This window comes from Pyxicephalus adspersus, chromosome 1 (assembly GCF_032062135.1).
Source record: "Pyxicephalus adspersus chromosome 1, UCB_Pads_2.0, whole genome shotgun sequence".
NCBI lineage: Eukaryota > Metazoa > Chordata > Amphibia > Anura > Pyxicephalidae > Pyxicephalus > Pyxicephalus adspersus.
In genome coordinates, this window is record NC_092858.1 from 56,875,615 (window position 1) to 56,892,912 (window position 17,298).

The following is a 17,298-nucleotide window of genomic DNA, read 5'->3' on the forward strand; positions in this document are numbered from 1 at the left end:
CATAATAGACAAACATGGTCACTTTAAACAAATACATCCAGCGATTGCTAGTTGACAGATCATTCTGTTAGCCACTTGGCAGGTCATTATTGCAAAATGAAACCCACAAGAGGCATAAATGTTGGAGAAGCCAGCAATATGCCAAGATTTATTTAATTCAGTACTGCTGGAATTGTGACTGTGAATACATTTACATAGAGCATCAGTGATATGCAAAGTAATATGATTCTTAGCAGCCACCTAATTTTACCTTTAATCTAATTAAGTGGAAACAATAACTTTTTTTATACTGCAAACAGGAAGCTTTTTTATGGCATACAATGTCTCTTCTGCAATGAAGGTTTCTTACCTTCCTGTGTGCAATCTTCTTATTTATGCACGACAAAAGGGATGAATAAATTTCTGCTTTAGTTCAGACTGGACATTTTTTTCTACTAGTTACAAAGCTTTGTAATTTAGTGAAAAGGTATGTCCAAAGAAAGTCAGTAAGGGGAAATAGGACTAGTCCTCAGTTATTGTCTGTTGTCTCTACAGCTAATTTCTCCTCAATAACTTATTGTTAGGACATGTTTATCTGATTGGCGGTCCTGTGCTGTGCATCACACAGGATCTTGTTCCTGCACCGGTGACCCTTTCTGTGCAACCCAAGTTTCCTTTGCCAGAGAAATTCAGGTGAATGCTGTATGTTTGACAATTTCATGAATGTTTGCAATATATTTATGGCTGTGACCAATCCTATCTGGCACCGAGTCTCAGGATTGGCCTAGTCATGCCTCTTCTTAAAGGGGTTACCTGAATCTGGCTTCAACCACAGATGCAAAGCTTTGTGGCCAGGGTTACAGACCAGTGGAGTATGCTGCAGAGTGCAGCTGCTGGGCTGCCAGTTTTCAGTAGAATGGTCCGGCACTCCAAAGCCAATTTTGGGCCTTGCTAATTCTTTTAAGGACATTGATGGTAATCATTGCCAGGCTCATTGGATGGGACTATCCACTTGGCCATGGAAAGCCTCTCTATACTTCTTGCACCCTCCAGACCTTGGTGTCCCATCCTCCTCCTTCTCTGGCCAAGGTGCCAGTGCAGTTGGACTCCTGCAGGCTGTCTGCTGCAGGGAGGTTGAGAAGGTCAGAAGATATGTCTTTGTTTCTTTGAGTTTGGTCACTTTCTGCAATCCTGTCCTCAGAAGTTCAGGAAACTTCAGTGCCTAGCTGGGCCCATGGAAAGATGGCAAGCAGGTATTTCCTCTGAAATTTGATTGTATTTATTTACCTGTAGAAATTGCTTGTGAACCTTCAGTTGAGCATTGCCAGGCATTCCTAGAAAATGGTGCTGCTGGATTAATTATGTGTATTTCCTGTAGATAGTTCTGCTTCCCAGGAACTGCAACTCCTGAGGTTTTAGTTAGGGTGAACATTCATTCATACTATATAATTTTGGGACTGCTATGGTTACCTAATCATAACCTTGTAATTGATTGGGAATCTAGGGGTGGGTCGAGAAGTGCTTGGTGAGCTTGCTGCCTCTTGGTGTTACCAGTACAAATGGGAATGTTACAGCAGGTGCCTTGTCTTTTATACATTCCCTGAAGCAAGATCTTGCTCGGTTTCTCTTCCTGAATCCATCCACTCTAGTAACTGTGTGGTTGGGGTACTGTCAACAAATCCGCTCTCACCTGACCTATATGTAATCTTAGCACCCACCAGTCAGACCCTCCTGAAGCCATACCCTCAGTTTGCTTGTATGTGCCATTGTTACCCTTCATCAGCCCTCTGCTAAGCTTGTGCCAAAATGCATTGGTCCATTTCCCATTGTCAGAAGAATAGAGTAACATACAGGGTAGCTCTACCTCATTCTGTAAGGGCTGTGGACATAATTCTGGCCCAGGTTCTTGCCCTTAACATGCCTTGTTCTGCACAGTATGCCTGTGTAGAGGCAGGCTTTAACCTTATTTTAGAGCCAGCTAGAGCGACCATGAGCAGCAGCACAATTGTGATATCATCCCGTCTCTTGGAACTAGAAGGCAGTGATTAATATATCACATTGAAGATATACAGCTTTAGGGCTGTAGACCCCGTAGTGCCCAGGCATTCCCACTTACCAGGAAGTATTTTCAGCTAAAAATGACATGCAAAACTTTCAAGGTACTGCTTGGGTACAATACCATTTCTAGTTGTTACCTATACTGAAGCAAATATTTACATTTTGAGTGCAATTTTACTTGTAATATGTATTATGTAACTAATGCAGTAATACATAGTTATACATAGTAATACATAGTGTTTAGTCAGATTGGGGAGGGGGCGGGGGGCACATGTCCATCAGGTTCAACCTTTAGAAAAATAACTTTTTAAATCTCAGATAATATATAAAACCTGCATATATATATAACCCTAAACCTTTATTTCTTATTTTATTTTTTTTAAAAAACAGACTTTTGGAAAATCATTTATAACATAGTTTATAAAATGTAACTTTTTCGATCGGTTTACTAGGATCCAAAGAAATTACTTATTACCCAATTAACGTACCAAAAGGTTAACACACATCTATTGCAAAAGGGGTTTAACCCTTACGGCTATCACGCGTTTCACAATAGCTAAATATTTTGGATTGTTATGTAAACCATACGTTTTTATTACTTTTCTAACGATTAAGAAAATTACTATTTAATTTTGTTTACATGAAAATCAAGGTCAGCGTGGTGCTTTAGGACTGGAATTCTTGGGCGTTCTGTATCTAAATGCTTTCTCTGGGAAATTCTTAGTATTTACATTTTGGTGTGTGATGTGATGGACAATGGGGTCTTTGCAGCTGGCATCTTTGAAAATGGCTTTCCTGCATTAAAAACAAAAAATATCAAATCAAAGATTACCAACAAAAAGGGCTGGGCTGAACTAGTGTGCTAAGGTCTGAATGAAAACTTGAAATACTAGGGAGTTATCCTGGGATTTATCTTTCCTCTCTATACTGCTCCTTTAAACAAACTTCTAAAAATTAGAAGTAAGTTCTAGTTGGAATGTTTAATGTTAAAAACATCTTGATTTTTACTCTACTTCAGCTGATCAGCTTGAAGCTCTTTCTAATTATATAGTGCTGCATTTCCTCTAACATCTGGACATATTTCTCCTTGAACTACATAGCTGTCAGTTTTCTGATAGGGCAAACACCACTTCAGTAAAACAACATGTGGAGCTGAAAGGTCATGTGTATTATACTCTGGAAGATGGAAGGTAGAAATATCAATCAAGTTCCACTCAGGGTCTCTTGTTTATGATCTCTCTATAGTTCACATAAAATTTTAATCAAGATATAAATTTGTCAACTATTACACGGGCTTGTCCGTGTGGGTTCATTTATATGGAGAATGAATAGCTTGTGTGTGAATTGCAGTTTCAGACCGCTCACAATTTTCTAAAAAAAAAAAAAAAGAATTCTAGGATGTGTAACCTTGATGGAAAAACATGTATTTTCTGTACCGTAAACTAGAAGATCAGTAAGTCTTTATTGTTTTTACTTCATAAATGCTAACAAATCATAATATACATATACTGCTGTATTGCAGTTGATAAAATCTAATTTGATTGTTGGGATCTGGTAAGAAACGGTTTATTTTTTTTTTCCTTTGTTCCCACATCCTGACACAAAACGATAGGTCATACATTAACCCAGGGTGTTCAATTTGGTAGCCACAACGCTGGACATGTGCGCAGGTGCATTGTTCTGCAAAAAAAAAAAAGGATCCCTTTGGTCAACTTTTCACGGTGTTTTGTCTTAATTGCCTCCTTCAGCTGGTCCAGGAGGTTAGCATAATACTGTCCCGGTGATACTAGAGCTCTGAGGTAGGTAGTCCACCAACAGAATACCATCTTTGTCCCAGGAAAACGGACACCATGAGGTTTTTGGCTGATTTCTGGGTTCAGAACTTCTTTTTGTTGTAGATGATGAATACAGTATGTGACACCTGGGTTTGCCACCTACATATGCAGAACTCCAGGGTTCAAGTTTAATATGAAGAAAACCAACTTTCCCTCTGCAGTAAAAGCCTGCTACGGGGAACAAAAGTATTTAATGTTGAACATCCACTGCAGGTTTAATAGGTTTAACTAATTTTCCGAGTACAATCAGTTAGGTAAGATTGGGGATTGCAATTGTTGGGCACAACATGGTGAGTCATTGGTTGTGTACCGGGGTCTGCTTACCTATTGTGGTCATAAGTGGCTCCGCCTATTTGCGCTAGTTAGTTAAACTGATGAGTAACAGAAGACGCTAATGTGCAAAGATAGGTAAAACACCCGAAAAATAACAAAAAGATATCATGGTTGGGAGTATCCCACATATATAACCAGCCAGGGGCAGACTCGGTCCACTAGGCTTGGGCTAGGACTATGGCTAAAACAATCACTTTTAATAAATGGTGATCGTAAATTTATGTTTTGAGTTCGGAAAATCATATCAAACAGCAGCTATGCAAGTTCCTTTTGGTTTATTAGATCATAAACATCTAAATATAACCTTGTTCATTAAATAAAGCAGCACTAATAGTACACATTGTAAAAGTAATCTGGTTACTATGACATTCTATACTGCACATTTGTCTTTATTAAAGAAGCAAAATAAACATCAGATGGGAAGCATTTCAACACTGCACAACTCTATTTAAAAGTCTACCGTGCTATATACTTGGAGGCCTAAAAAAAAAAAATTCTTCCTGAAAGTTTTAAAATTTATTGATCTTATTTTGTTTTTCCTGGCTGGAATCCTGGATAGGTGTAATATGTGACCCGTAGTATGTTCAGAGATTTAGGAGTGTGCTACTATACTTCTTGACCTATTTTGTATGTCTGCTTTAAGACTTGAGACAAATGTTCAGAACAGGAAACGATGGTTTGTTAATAAGCCAGGTAAATAATTTCCTAGACTTCTAGTGGGAAACTTGGCAGTGGCAAGATTTTGACCTCAGTAGAAGGTAACCTTCCAGAACAGATATATCCTGAAAGCAGTCTATTTGTTTCAAGTGAGGCACATCAACACTTTGACTCAGATGGCTTCACCGCATTCCTGTGTGTCATTTGCAGAGGTTGGCTATTCTCTTTGCTAGCAGCTCAAGTGGTTTACCATTTCAATAAAAGCAAAAAAATAAATAAAAATAAAACACAAATGTGTATATAGCAATGAATACTGTGCTATCTTGTCATAAATATGTTCTAAGTGGACTCCAGACAAATACAAAAAGCCCGCCATTGGCTATATCATGTATTTACTTTTAAGTGAAATAAAGTGGACCTGTCAAATAACTTTTCTTATCGTTTCTTTAATATTTCGTGGGAGTTTTACGGAATCGGAGTTCACATAAATCTACATTCCCACAGACCCTGTTTATATTTCAGAACCTCCAATTATCAAACGTGTGTGTATATATACATTTTTTTTTTTTAATACTAAAAGTATAGATACTACGAGAGTTGCATGACAGCTAGGCAACTGGGAAATAAAAAAAAAAGGATGCTTTGTTTTTTTAAACCAAAATTCAGTCAGTTTATTTTTGTTTTGAATATAGCATGAGTTAGAACTCCTGCATTGATTTTTATTATTTATATTCTCATTAGGAAGATCTGCCCTCACTTTCTGCCAGAAACTATGGTAAATCTCTAAAAGCATGACATACACAATAAGAACACATTAACAGTGTGAAAATTGTATGTGCTTTCTTAGAGAATACAGCATCCCTAATTATTTGCATTAGCATACCTAGGATAGTAGGATCTCATCCCAATAGGGTTACAGCCAGTATTAAAAACGTGACAATCCAAAATAATGCTGACATTGATTTTGTGCCCTTGATTCACCCATCTAATTCGTTGAATGTTCTTTGTAAAAAAACAAAAAAATAAACGTAAGAAGAAGCTTGAAAAGCCTACCTAGATGAGCTAGGCTAAAATGTCCATAATAGAAAATGTACGCCCAATATATGTACACTAAAACATAGGAGCCATACATTTAAATCCATGCATAATGAAACTGTAAAAAGAGCTATTCTAAACTTGCCATCAAACTTTATGCAGATTTTGAGTGCTGAATATTTCAAAGCTCAATAACCAGATCTAGCTATAGCTGTGCTCAAAAGGAAATCAATTAGAAATCCTAAACTGACCTTAAGGCAACAAGCTTAAAATGATTATTTTATTGCTTTATGACATATAGATTGAATATATCAAACCTGCCTTAGCATGGGATGCCACCAAGTCATTAACCTTTGTATACATAGATGCAAATATATAATTGGTCTTTGCAAAATACTTTTGGCACTTGAGTGGATGAGGCCTTACATAGTGTACATTGGTATAGTTCTATTTTTACTGAACCATACATTTTTTATTTAAATAAAATCTGTGTAAAAAGGGATGGAATGAGAGCTTTTTCTCCTCTATAACCAACACTGGACATAATTGCACTATATTCTGCATTTAATATGTTGTAAGGAACAATACTGTGAACCCCCCCAAAAAACTTCTTTTCCTAACCTGGTTAACACCAGGTTAAGAAAAGAATAAAACTTATAACATCAAGAACGCCGTAAAATCGTATAATGGATTAAAATCTTGCCCTGAAAGGATTTACCATTCTTTTTAATTGCAGACAAATATAAATGTGCACATCAGGTGACCCCCAAATTATACAGTTGCTTGCTCCAAGGCCAATGACTCATGCCCAATTGCCCAGACTTTCAAAACTAAGAAATGCCAGCTTGCATGTTACTTCCTGACAGATTTTTATTCAGAAAAGTATTCAATAAAACAAATGTGTAGCAAAAAGTAGTAACCAGAATTAAGATTTTTGCTCAAACCATTGTAGGAATGATGGCTCCAATTATTATTGATAAATGATGGCTGCAATTAATATTGATGTTATTAACAATGCTTTAGACATTTCCCACCTCATAGGTATATGTAGTAAACACTAGTGCTTCATCCCTGGAAACTACTGGCATCAGCTTTGATATGACAATTTGTGCCCATTGTGTGGCTGCCACATGAAGGACAAGGCATCATCATACTTTCCTTAATCCCCTTTTTAGCAGCACATACTCATCTTTCATTCATCTATTGCTAACTTATTACTATGCCACATGCTTTTGCACACCCAGAAGTATCAGAGGGGTGGGGTAATAAAGAAATATATACTGCTGGGGAGTCATGAAGGCAAGTTGTGCTCCTCCTTGCATGGGACAAAGACAGGTTTGTGTTAAGGCAATTAACAAATGGGTCACAGCAGCCACACATGATCATATAAGATAGCAGCATACAGAATAATAATTTAAAATAAAGCACTTGCAAAGTTTTAATTTCAAACGTTAATATATTTTCTATTTTGTTGTGAACATATGCATAGTCCTCCCCAATTCCAGAAAGTGACTTCATAGAAAGGGGGGACATTTGTAAAATTCCTCTTAAATAAATATTTCTCTTTTATAAAATAATAAAACTTCAAATAAATATACTTTACACTAAACAATATGTTGAAAAATTAGAAAATAAAGGTTGACTCTTAACATAGCTGTACAATATATAGAAAGTCCAAAAAGTAGAAATATTAAGGTTCAATAAGGTGAAGCACAATCTAACTGTATGGATAGATTCACATTCCACTGAATGTATATTAGTAACTTTTGTGATTGTGCCAATTCTTGTGGCACTATATTTCACAGTTGTAAATAATATGTACAAAAATATAGCACATTATCTCTGGCAGAAAAAAAAATCATTTGCTAATTTACAAAAGTATTATTCACAAACAATGCACAGTTATGTAGGAGTGTCTGTGTTGCTTTAGCTTATACAAAGTGTTTCACAGAACACTGTGTCCTAGGCTGAGCTTGATTAAAGGTTCTCTAACAAGCCTATCTGTTAAGATAGCACATAAAAAGCATTTCACTGCAAACAGGAAACACAGCTATCTACCAATGTGTGCCAAGATGACCATTTTTTATGATTGCATATGAGTGTTTAAGTCCATTGTTTCTGCTGTTTTACTCCATCTGCTATGTTGGCTTCTCAGAGTTTCTGGGTTGCAACTGTGGCACTTTGCAACATACTGTATTTGACCTTTTGCATCGGCATCCGGGTCTTTTTGCACGGTCATAACAGCCCTGGCACAATTTAAGGCAACCCTTGGCTGGAAGATAACACCATAAGCAAGGCAAGAACATGGACATAACACCAATGACAGACCAACGAGCACAGCAATGTGCCTGAGTGCAGGAGCAGGGGTTATCAGCACAATTGTCCTCATCATCATTTGAGCAATGATAGAACAGGCACTTAGCACAGCAAATGCAAGTTCCATAGTCCACAACCTCCTGTGCTGAGCAAAGGCACTGCTTGTCACAAACCCAGCAAGAGGGAAGAGTCCTTGGATAAGTGCAATCTTGGCACTTACATTTGCCACAGCTCTCACACCTGTATGCATGTAAGTCCAAGTCTTCTTTGCTGGAGGGCTTTAACAGCTCTGGTTTTAGATCAGCCTTCGGTTGCACCTGAATGATGCGGTCAGCACCCAGCCCAGAGGATGGGTAGGATGGCCCTAAAAGTCTCTGCTCCGACAAATTGCTACTTGTGCTTGTCCTTGTACTACTCCGGGATCCTGAACTTGTGGTGCTGATGGATCGTGAAAAAGATGTCCGAGATGAAGAGTGCATTGGAGGAAGAGGATTTCTGCTTAATTGCCTCTGATCTGTCACTGTGTGCACTCGTTCATTTTTGTGCTGGGTAGTTTGACAAGAAGCAGTCTTAATCCAAGGCCGGGGAGCCACTGTAGGCCCTTCTGTGTATTCATTGCTGTTGCGAATGGCTCTGATCTGTTCCAATGATAACACACGAACTTGCTGTGCTAGTATATCCCTTGGGTCAGTGCCACCATGTAACCTCCCATTGTCACGCGGAGCCTGGAGTAAAGGTTGGGTACCATTGCCATTTTGTATTCTTGTCTCCATCAGTACTCTGAAGAGTTTTCACTCCAGTATGCCGAGAACACATCTGAATTTCTGTTGAGAGAAGCAGAAATAAGTCATTCATTTTAATAATGTGTACAATAATCTAATGTGACTAAAACCTTAGATACATAATTCAGTCAATTCAATGAGTAGTATATACTGTCTCAAAATATCCGAAAGCAGTTTTCTACTATAAAAAAATGGCTCTAATTATATTAAACCGTAGGGACATCAGAATTCAGATTTGCCCTCAAGATTCATGAGAAATCCCAATCCACCTCATCCTTCTAATAGTTGCAGGTTTAGCAGAAACCGAATCCAGTAGAACAGTATTAAGTTTTGAAGACCTAAACTTTATCATTAGAAAAAAAACAAATGTAAATTTATTTCCATAATTACATGTTGTGTAGCTGTACCTTAAAAAAAAAAAACAAGGCTAAAAACAAAGAACTTTGAAATCTAGGTGTCAACTTGTCATTTTTAGAAGTCAGGGAATGAGCACAGCCTTTAGGATTTAAAGCCCCTTCAGAACCTGGGCAGGGCCATAAATTATTAGGTGATCTATTCAGCTGGGATTTGTTTTAAGTCATCAGCATTAAAACTAATACATCCTGTTCTCAAATATTTCCTGTAAGCGGCAATAAAAAGAATCCTTTAAGAGTTTGCAGGAGATGGGGGAGGGGATCACGTGAGAATTCCTTGCACATCATAAAGCTCAAAGAGAAAGAAAATACAACAATTTCTTTTATTTAGCAGTGCACTGTAAACTGGAAATGCTGGATGATAAAATACTAATTTACCTCTAATAAAAATACAAATACTGGAAATGAGGTATATAATTATACACATTGATTAGCCTGCATCAAGACCAGTCAATTTGACTTTAGTTTGATAATCAGAGCATTGCCAGCAGCAATCATGCAGATGACTATTTTGTGACTGATACAAAGTTTTGTCAATGAAGCACTTCTGGGAAAATCTCTATTCTTCAACTGTTTCCTTCACTTAGGATGAAAATGAATGATCCCAGCTTAATCTTGAGCCAAGCTTGACCTATACCAATACATAAGCAACTTCTCATCAGCTTGACCACAAACTATCCACCACGACCATTTCTTCTGACTTGACTGACGTGCAGTAGAAAGAATGAACAAATTTACCACAAGCATGCATGAAAATTTCCGACTTTCAAGGAACAAATCTTACTGCACATGACGCTCATGAATATTGAGAAGGAATGCCAGGGTTCACCTACATTGATTACAAAACGTCACTGTGTAGCCAAGTACCAGCAGGGCAGCAATCAAACAATATGCACACTGCCTCTAAATACTACACAAATGGCATCCACCATAACAAAGGAAGCATATACCTTCCTCTCTTATGTGAACATGTCTCAACAGGTGTATGAAAACCAGGTTCCTCTTCAATTGTATTCATGTAACAGGAAACCAGCTGCCATAATCTGACTCTCAGGTCACCACAATGTGAGCGACAATGGCCAGAACAATATTTGCTTATCAAAAAATAAATTACAACCCAAAGTTTTTTTTTTCTTTTTTAAGCTTTCATAGTTTTAATACATGGGCTAAATGACCTCTTCACTAAACCAGATGAGGATGTATTGACTAATGCACATTACTCATGGAATTTACTGCACGTCTCGCAAACAGGATGCTTTTACCCATTACATTTTTCTGGATGAAGAGCCCTTTTAATTGCAGTGATCTATAGATCCAGGCTGTCTACTGAGCAGCCATCCTGTACACAGCACATTCTCTGTTAAATTGACAATGAAGGGATTGAGATCATTGCTGTGCAAACACTATCCAGGGCCTATGTGAAGCAAAAGGTAAATGTGCATTTCCTAATTGGTCAATGCATTCTATAGTTTACAAATGGTGATATGGACACATGTATGTTTGACATGTGTGCTAGTATTTTCTTTTACACTTCATCCAAATATAAAGTAAAGCATAGTTATTAGACAGGTTATAAATAAGTTGGTTAGTAAAGTCTAGTAGCCATTGTGCAGTTCTATAGGAGAAAACAAAGTTAAAAAAGTGTCTGTATTATCTAGTTATGGTAACCTGGTCTAAAACTGATCTCACCTGCAAATAATTTTGCTGTTTACATAAAAATCTTTGTTGTCCCTGCAGTGCTTCTATTTAGCATATATGTAACAAGTACGTTTCTGCATGTTTACATGTGCACTCGGTGCAAGCCTTGGCATCCTTGCCTTAGTGCATTTCAGTGGTTTTGTAACCCTCCTTTATTAAAGATTTGAGTTAAGCCACTTCCATATACACAAGACATGCATGCAGCAAACAAACTTACGAAACTTTCTGTTCAAAGTCAGAATGGTTTTTACACTAAGTTGTATACATTAAATACTAAACACTAAAGATGTTCCTTTACTTTCTAAGAAATCAAAGCTAGTAATTACCTTTTTACTATCCAACTAGAAATCTAAAAATATAGACTACAAATATAGCAGTACACATCATGACAGAGAAGTAGCAACGTGTTGTACGTGCAACAGAAAACAAAGTATATCGCAACGTATAAAAACTTTACTATAACGACACAAAAATGTCATCTACAGCTGCAAAAGGAATTTAGAACAGGAAATAAAAGGGAGCTTTAAAATGTTACAACCTTGATATTTGTAAAATTATAACTAGGAAAAAGATATATAATGCTTAAGAAACATTTAACTAAAATGAACAATGAGCATCCTTTTTTAAAAACTATAGGAATAAGTTTGATTTATAGTTGGAGGCAAAAGAAACTGAGGAACAACTCCTGAATGTGATATAAAAGTTCTCGTCTTTCCAGGTCTAGCCTAGTCAAGCGAATCTTCTAGTCAAAGCATAGGACTAAAAGTAAGTTAATATCTCTCAAAAAAAAAAAAAAATCACCACAAGATATATCCTCTTCTAAATTCAAAATAGAACTCAATGCAAACCACAGAGTGGAAACTTTGAGTAAAGATAGCAGAAGGCTGATCACCACACAGCAGAGAAAAAAAAACAGAAACCCCTTGCAAAAAGTGACTGCATGCCCCCAATTCTACTGAAACCCCTCCAAATGTGCTTTACTACAAGACAAAGGTGAACTGAAAACTTGTGGGCTGCCTTGATGAGCCCCATAAACAAGTTGTAATGCTTAGAACTACACCAGATCAACTTGTTACATTGTTTTCCAAGGCAAGCCGCACGTCCTCTCCTGACAAGTAAATAGCAGATTGAGGGGTCTACAGAGGTCACTGGATCACCAGGGTGTCACTGGATCACCAGGGTGTCACTGGATCACCAGGGTGTCACAGTGTCTGCATGCTGTGTTAGTCCCAGGAATAAAGCATGTTTCTTACTAACCTGCAGCAGAGACACATGCAAGTAATTGTGCTCCCTTTCCTAGAAGCCAGCGATCTTACATGACCCCAATGGAGGGCCTGTTACATGCATTGTGCACACCATTCCTCCAGCAGGCACCGGATTAAACCTTAGTCCCTGCTAATAATAAATCCAGGCCATCCGATGGGCTTTGGGTCCACACTCACCGTAATTGCAGCTTCACAACAACTCCTCACTCCAGGAAAGTTTTGCAGGATCGCTCACACAAAGTCGGAGGCGACCCAAACCAATCCAAGTTGCAATACGAGCCGGTCTGTGGCTGGCAAAGTTCTCTCCAGCAGCGGAGTCCGGCAGAGGGGTGACGGGAGCCTCGTTGTATGTTGCTGTGCGGGTCAGGGATATGGCAGAGTAAATGGCGTCATGTGGAAGTGAGGAGGAACAGAGCAGTTGTTGTCCCAGAGGATATAACGCATCCGGTCCCTGCTCATTGGCTCTGTGCGGCTACATTCACTCACACTCCCAGCACTGAGCTGCAGGAGGGATCTCACAGGGCAATGGCCTCTGACTGAATGCAGCTACATGAGTGGGTGGGTGAGGAGCAGGAGGGGAGGAGGAAGGGAGGGGAGCTCTGTTAGGGCTATGCTCAGTATTAGTTTATTCCAAGCTGTATTGCTGCCTAAAATCACTGAGAACAGCCCTCTATCAGTTGTTGTAATGTCTATCCATGTACTGCCATGTGACAGCACCTGCCGCCTCCATAGACAATAATATAAAGCTCCTAAACCTCTGCATAGGCTTTTATTGTGGTTTTTAAGCCTGGAAAATACCCCCAATTCCTTGTGCAGGAAAATACCCCCAAATTTCTGCAGTAAATAGTGTTTTCATTTTTTACCAGATTTGGACACTGCAAGTTGTATTCAAACAGCAGCTGAAAGGACACTGCTTAAATTTCACTTTGCTGCATAAAACTGGCATGCAGCCAGGTACAGGGGTAACCCATCTCAGGGATGCAGCCAGGTACAGGGGTAACCCATCTCAGGCATGCAGCCAGGTACAGGGGTAACCCATCTCAGGGATGCAGCCAGGTACAGGGGTAACCCATCTCAGGCAGCCGGGTACAGGGGTAACCCATCTCAGGCATGCAGCCTGGTACAGGGGAAACCCATCTCAGGCATGCAGCCAGATGCAGGGCTAAGCTGTTTTAGAAATGTAGCCAGGTACAGGGGTAACCCATCTTGGGCATGCAGCCATGTGTGGGGGTAACTGCCTGCAGTCAGGCAAAGTCTAAAACAGTTTAAAAACGTAGGTACTTATTTTTAGGTTCTTTTCTTCCTTTCTCCTCCTTCCTTTCGTTGACTTGAACCCTTCTAAAGTCTCCTGTCGGTCGGTCAGCCGTTTGGGGCCTATTCATCCCAACATCCCCAGTAGAGTGATCACCTGTCCTGCTCCCACCTGGGGTTCTAGTGGTAACAAATGAACCTGTATGCCAGACAACCAACATTCATGTGTGGAGGAGGAAGTAAAATGCATGGTGTCTGCACAAATACTTATACAGCACAGAGAAACTACTTTTTAAGCTCTTTCCCCTGTAAGCTCATGCAGCAACTGACATTGGTGGGTTGGTTGTGGTCGCTTATTGGCGCATTCAAGATGCAGCTGCAGCTCGTGGAAACTCTTATACACACATTTTATGAATGCCAGGTGTTTGGTGCTAGAAGATGTTCTCTGAAGTAGGCATCCAGGAGCAGTAAATGCTGTGGTATTTTCCCGCAGGTCTGAACATAACCTTACTTTTCAAACCCTTTTATAGTCTTTTTGTCCCATACACAGTCCTCCCTGTTACAGTCATTACAGTTCTTAGGGAGCGATCCCTACTACGTATTGGTTGAATGGGCATTGTCAATAAAGTACTGCTCAAGAATACCCAAATATTTATTAAAATAGAGGTTTCATTTTTTAAAAAAATATCTAGTAGTTCATGGCTACAAAAGGGTCTATAGGATGACCAAAGTCCTAGTCCAATGTCACAAACATCAAAATTAGGTATTTGCCTATTATTCTACCTGTGTGTTTTTTAGGATGTGGGAGGTCAGAGTGGCCCACAAGTAAAAATTGATTGTATAGGAGATTGGTATATTGGTTATAAAACATTTAATGATCTTCCAATGTGCTAGTAAACTGCGTGTTTTGTGTAACATATTTTTGCAACTGACATTTCCCCAGTCAGTGCACCGGAGTTTCCAGATCACTCTAAATTTTTTAATATATACTCTAAAAGCCAGCTGCAAAACTCTGGGGATTACTTTATATAACTCTGCTGGGGTGTCAGTACTCCACAATCTGTGAATCGGAGGGCCCATTCAGATCTGGGCATCCTGGTATGATGTGTTAACGTGCACATTTCCATGACGCACCACACTGAACAGGTGTGAATGGGCCCTCTACACGCCACAATACACATGCTAGAAAAATACATTTTCGTGTATTTAGTGATGTGGGCAATGTAATCATCTTATTTGTAATTAGCCTAGGGATGCACTCTAAAGCATGAAATATAATCCTGTCATTAACACTGTACATTGGTTATCTGTATGATGTGTATTGGGGTGCAATTATTAAACAAGAGTGTACTTTATTACATGCATACACTACATTGTGGTGTGTGTTACTGTAATATATGTTAGAACACTTTATGGCGTGTGTATGTGTGTCTTGTTTTGGGCAGTGATGATGGGTTAAAACCTTAAGTCTCCCCCATATAGTTTACCTGTTGATCAGAAGTGTATCTAAGAACATTTCCCTCCTCATTGTAGTATCCTGTTATAGTGTTTCCTTTATATCTCACTCCTTCTCCTTTATAGTTCCCTGTATTGTATTGTCCCAGGTTATGGTGCTTCTCCTTTTATAGTTCCCTGTATTATAGCCTCCGGTTATAATGTTGGTGCTTGGGCTATTACTAGGGTAGCTTCCTGCCTCCAGGCCCCATAAGACCTGCAATACTTTTTATAATGTTTGCTATGCTGCAGCTGCTGACCACCGGCAGAGAAAACATGCAAAGCATTGTGTTATTTCCAGAATAAAAATAGTGGGGGGAATCTTCCAAAGGGGACACTTTATCCTATAACAATGAGGAGGGAATTTACCTCATGCCTCTCACTTCCTGTTGTATCTACAGGGCATGAAATGAAGTAAAATGTCACCAATCAATCACACATGGAAATAAAACTGACAGCTTTTACTCATTCTTGTCACTATTTACATTCTGTTTCGGCTGTAGCTGTACATTCCGCTTCCATCAGAATAAATATTTTATATTGTAGAGTTGTTGCAGTATATTTTCTAGACTGCCTCTTTAGGCTTTGTCACAATATGGCTGTGCACTACATGGCATTCGGTGTTAGGGCAGCCCTTTTTATTTGAATTGGCACGTGGGGCGCACACACATGCATTTTTTTAAAGCATAGCTTATGCCCGTGCATTGCATTGTGTTGGTATGGTGCAGATGGGGTACCGTTAAAATAAATGGCCCAGCGCACCAATGAATGTGCCCTGCATTGCAGCATCAATGCAATACATATAAAACCCTGCCATGTATTTATTGCATATTAACACATATATCAAATGTCTGTATTTATTATATATATTTTACATTTATAGTAAACATAATTGAAAATGCTATGCATGAATCAGTATTGCTAACTATCACAGCAGTTTGCTCTTTGTGTGCATAGAATAATACACAGAGTACACAAAGGCACCCAGCAGTAGCAGCAGTGGGAATGGAGTGCTCATGTGTAATATGCCTTCCCCTCCCCCACACTGCTAGCTGTCAATAAAGGCCGCAGCAGCCGGATGCAGCATATCCAGTCTGCTGCACACCAATAGGCCTGAGCTGTGTCTGTCACCACTAGAGGGAGCCAAGCATTGTTGTCCTGAGCAGGTATGTGGGGAATGCTAAACAAGAGCCATTAGCATGGAAGGAGAAATCACTTTGCAGGCCGCCACCCTTTCGGAAATGCTGCCATAGATACTTCCTCAGTGTTTGCTAACTCTTCCTGTGCTGGAGGAAAGTTGTGGCTTGCATATTTACATGTGAATAGTGTGCTTTAATGTGACAGGTCTGTTTCCTGAGCAATGAGCCAAGCCTTACCTTTCTCCAAAATGTTACAAGATCCCTAAATAAACTTCAGCTGTGTAAATTGGATGATTCGGTTACAGGACATTCCATTCTGTGCTTTTAGGTTTTAACTTCACCAAAGGTGCATTGCTGCATGATCTCAGTATAATTCCATGGCTGGATGTAGCTGTGTGTATGTACAGGCATTGTCATTGCAATGCAGCTACTAAAAATGGTCAATGAACCATGGTAAAAATATTGCAGTTTAGTAAGAATTCATGGATGTGAATGTTGTGTTATATTACATTACGATATATACAAGTTCATATATGAAATCCATGCTAATACAACTCATGCTTAGTTCTCCATTAAACTCCAAAGATAGCAGCAACTCTGCCAAGTATGATGGATAAACGTGGCTTCTGCCCTTCACTTGTTCAGTCATGTATATGAATATGACATCTTATAAAATTATAGGCTTCAATATTTAACAAACCTCCAAAAAGGGTATTGTGGCCATTGTCGGAGAGGGCACCTGGGTAAATCTGCCGTATTGTGCACCGAAGTAATATCTGGTTTTTATTTACACCGGCACCATTGTCCAATTCAGAAACCATGCAAATGACCTATCTAGGTTCAGCTCAGCAAAGCACTACATTGTGCTGTGTTTTTTTTCCTGCAGCATGTTACAACACACTAATGCACAGCAATGCTCTGCAGGTCATAATGAAAGTAAAATTAGGAAAAAAAGCCTTTAAATTTGATAATAATGCACTACAAACGAGCATACACACAGGGGCATAAGTGTTACAGGGTGTGACTAGGCCCCTAATCAAGCC

General features: G+C 39.1%; 1 protein-coding gene across 1 annotated transcript; it reads right to left on the bottom strand.

The window, feature by feature from the left end:
- Positions 1–3,480: 3,480 nt before the first annotated feature.
- Positions 3,481–12,866, bottom strand: SPRY2 (sprouty RTK signaling antagonist 2). The gene is made up of 2 exons (XM_072410991.1): positions 12,549–12,866; positions 3,481–9,037 (listed from the first exon to the last, which is right to left on the bottom strand). The coding sequence occupies exon 2, from the start codon at positions 8,984–8,986 to the stop codon at positions 8,036–8,038; it is 951 nt and encodes a 316-aa protein (XP_072267092.1). The 5' UTR covers positions 8,987–9,037; positions 12,549–12,866; the 3' UTR covers positions 3,481–8,035.
- Between the last annotated feature and the right edge of the window lie 4,432 nt (positions 12,867–17,298).

Bases quoted from the DNA above. Each gene is read 5' to 3' on its own strand.
- SPRY2 (XM_072410991.1), bottom strand. From the start codon at position 8,986: ATGGAGACAAGAATACAAAATGGCAATGGTACCCAACCTTTACTCCAG.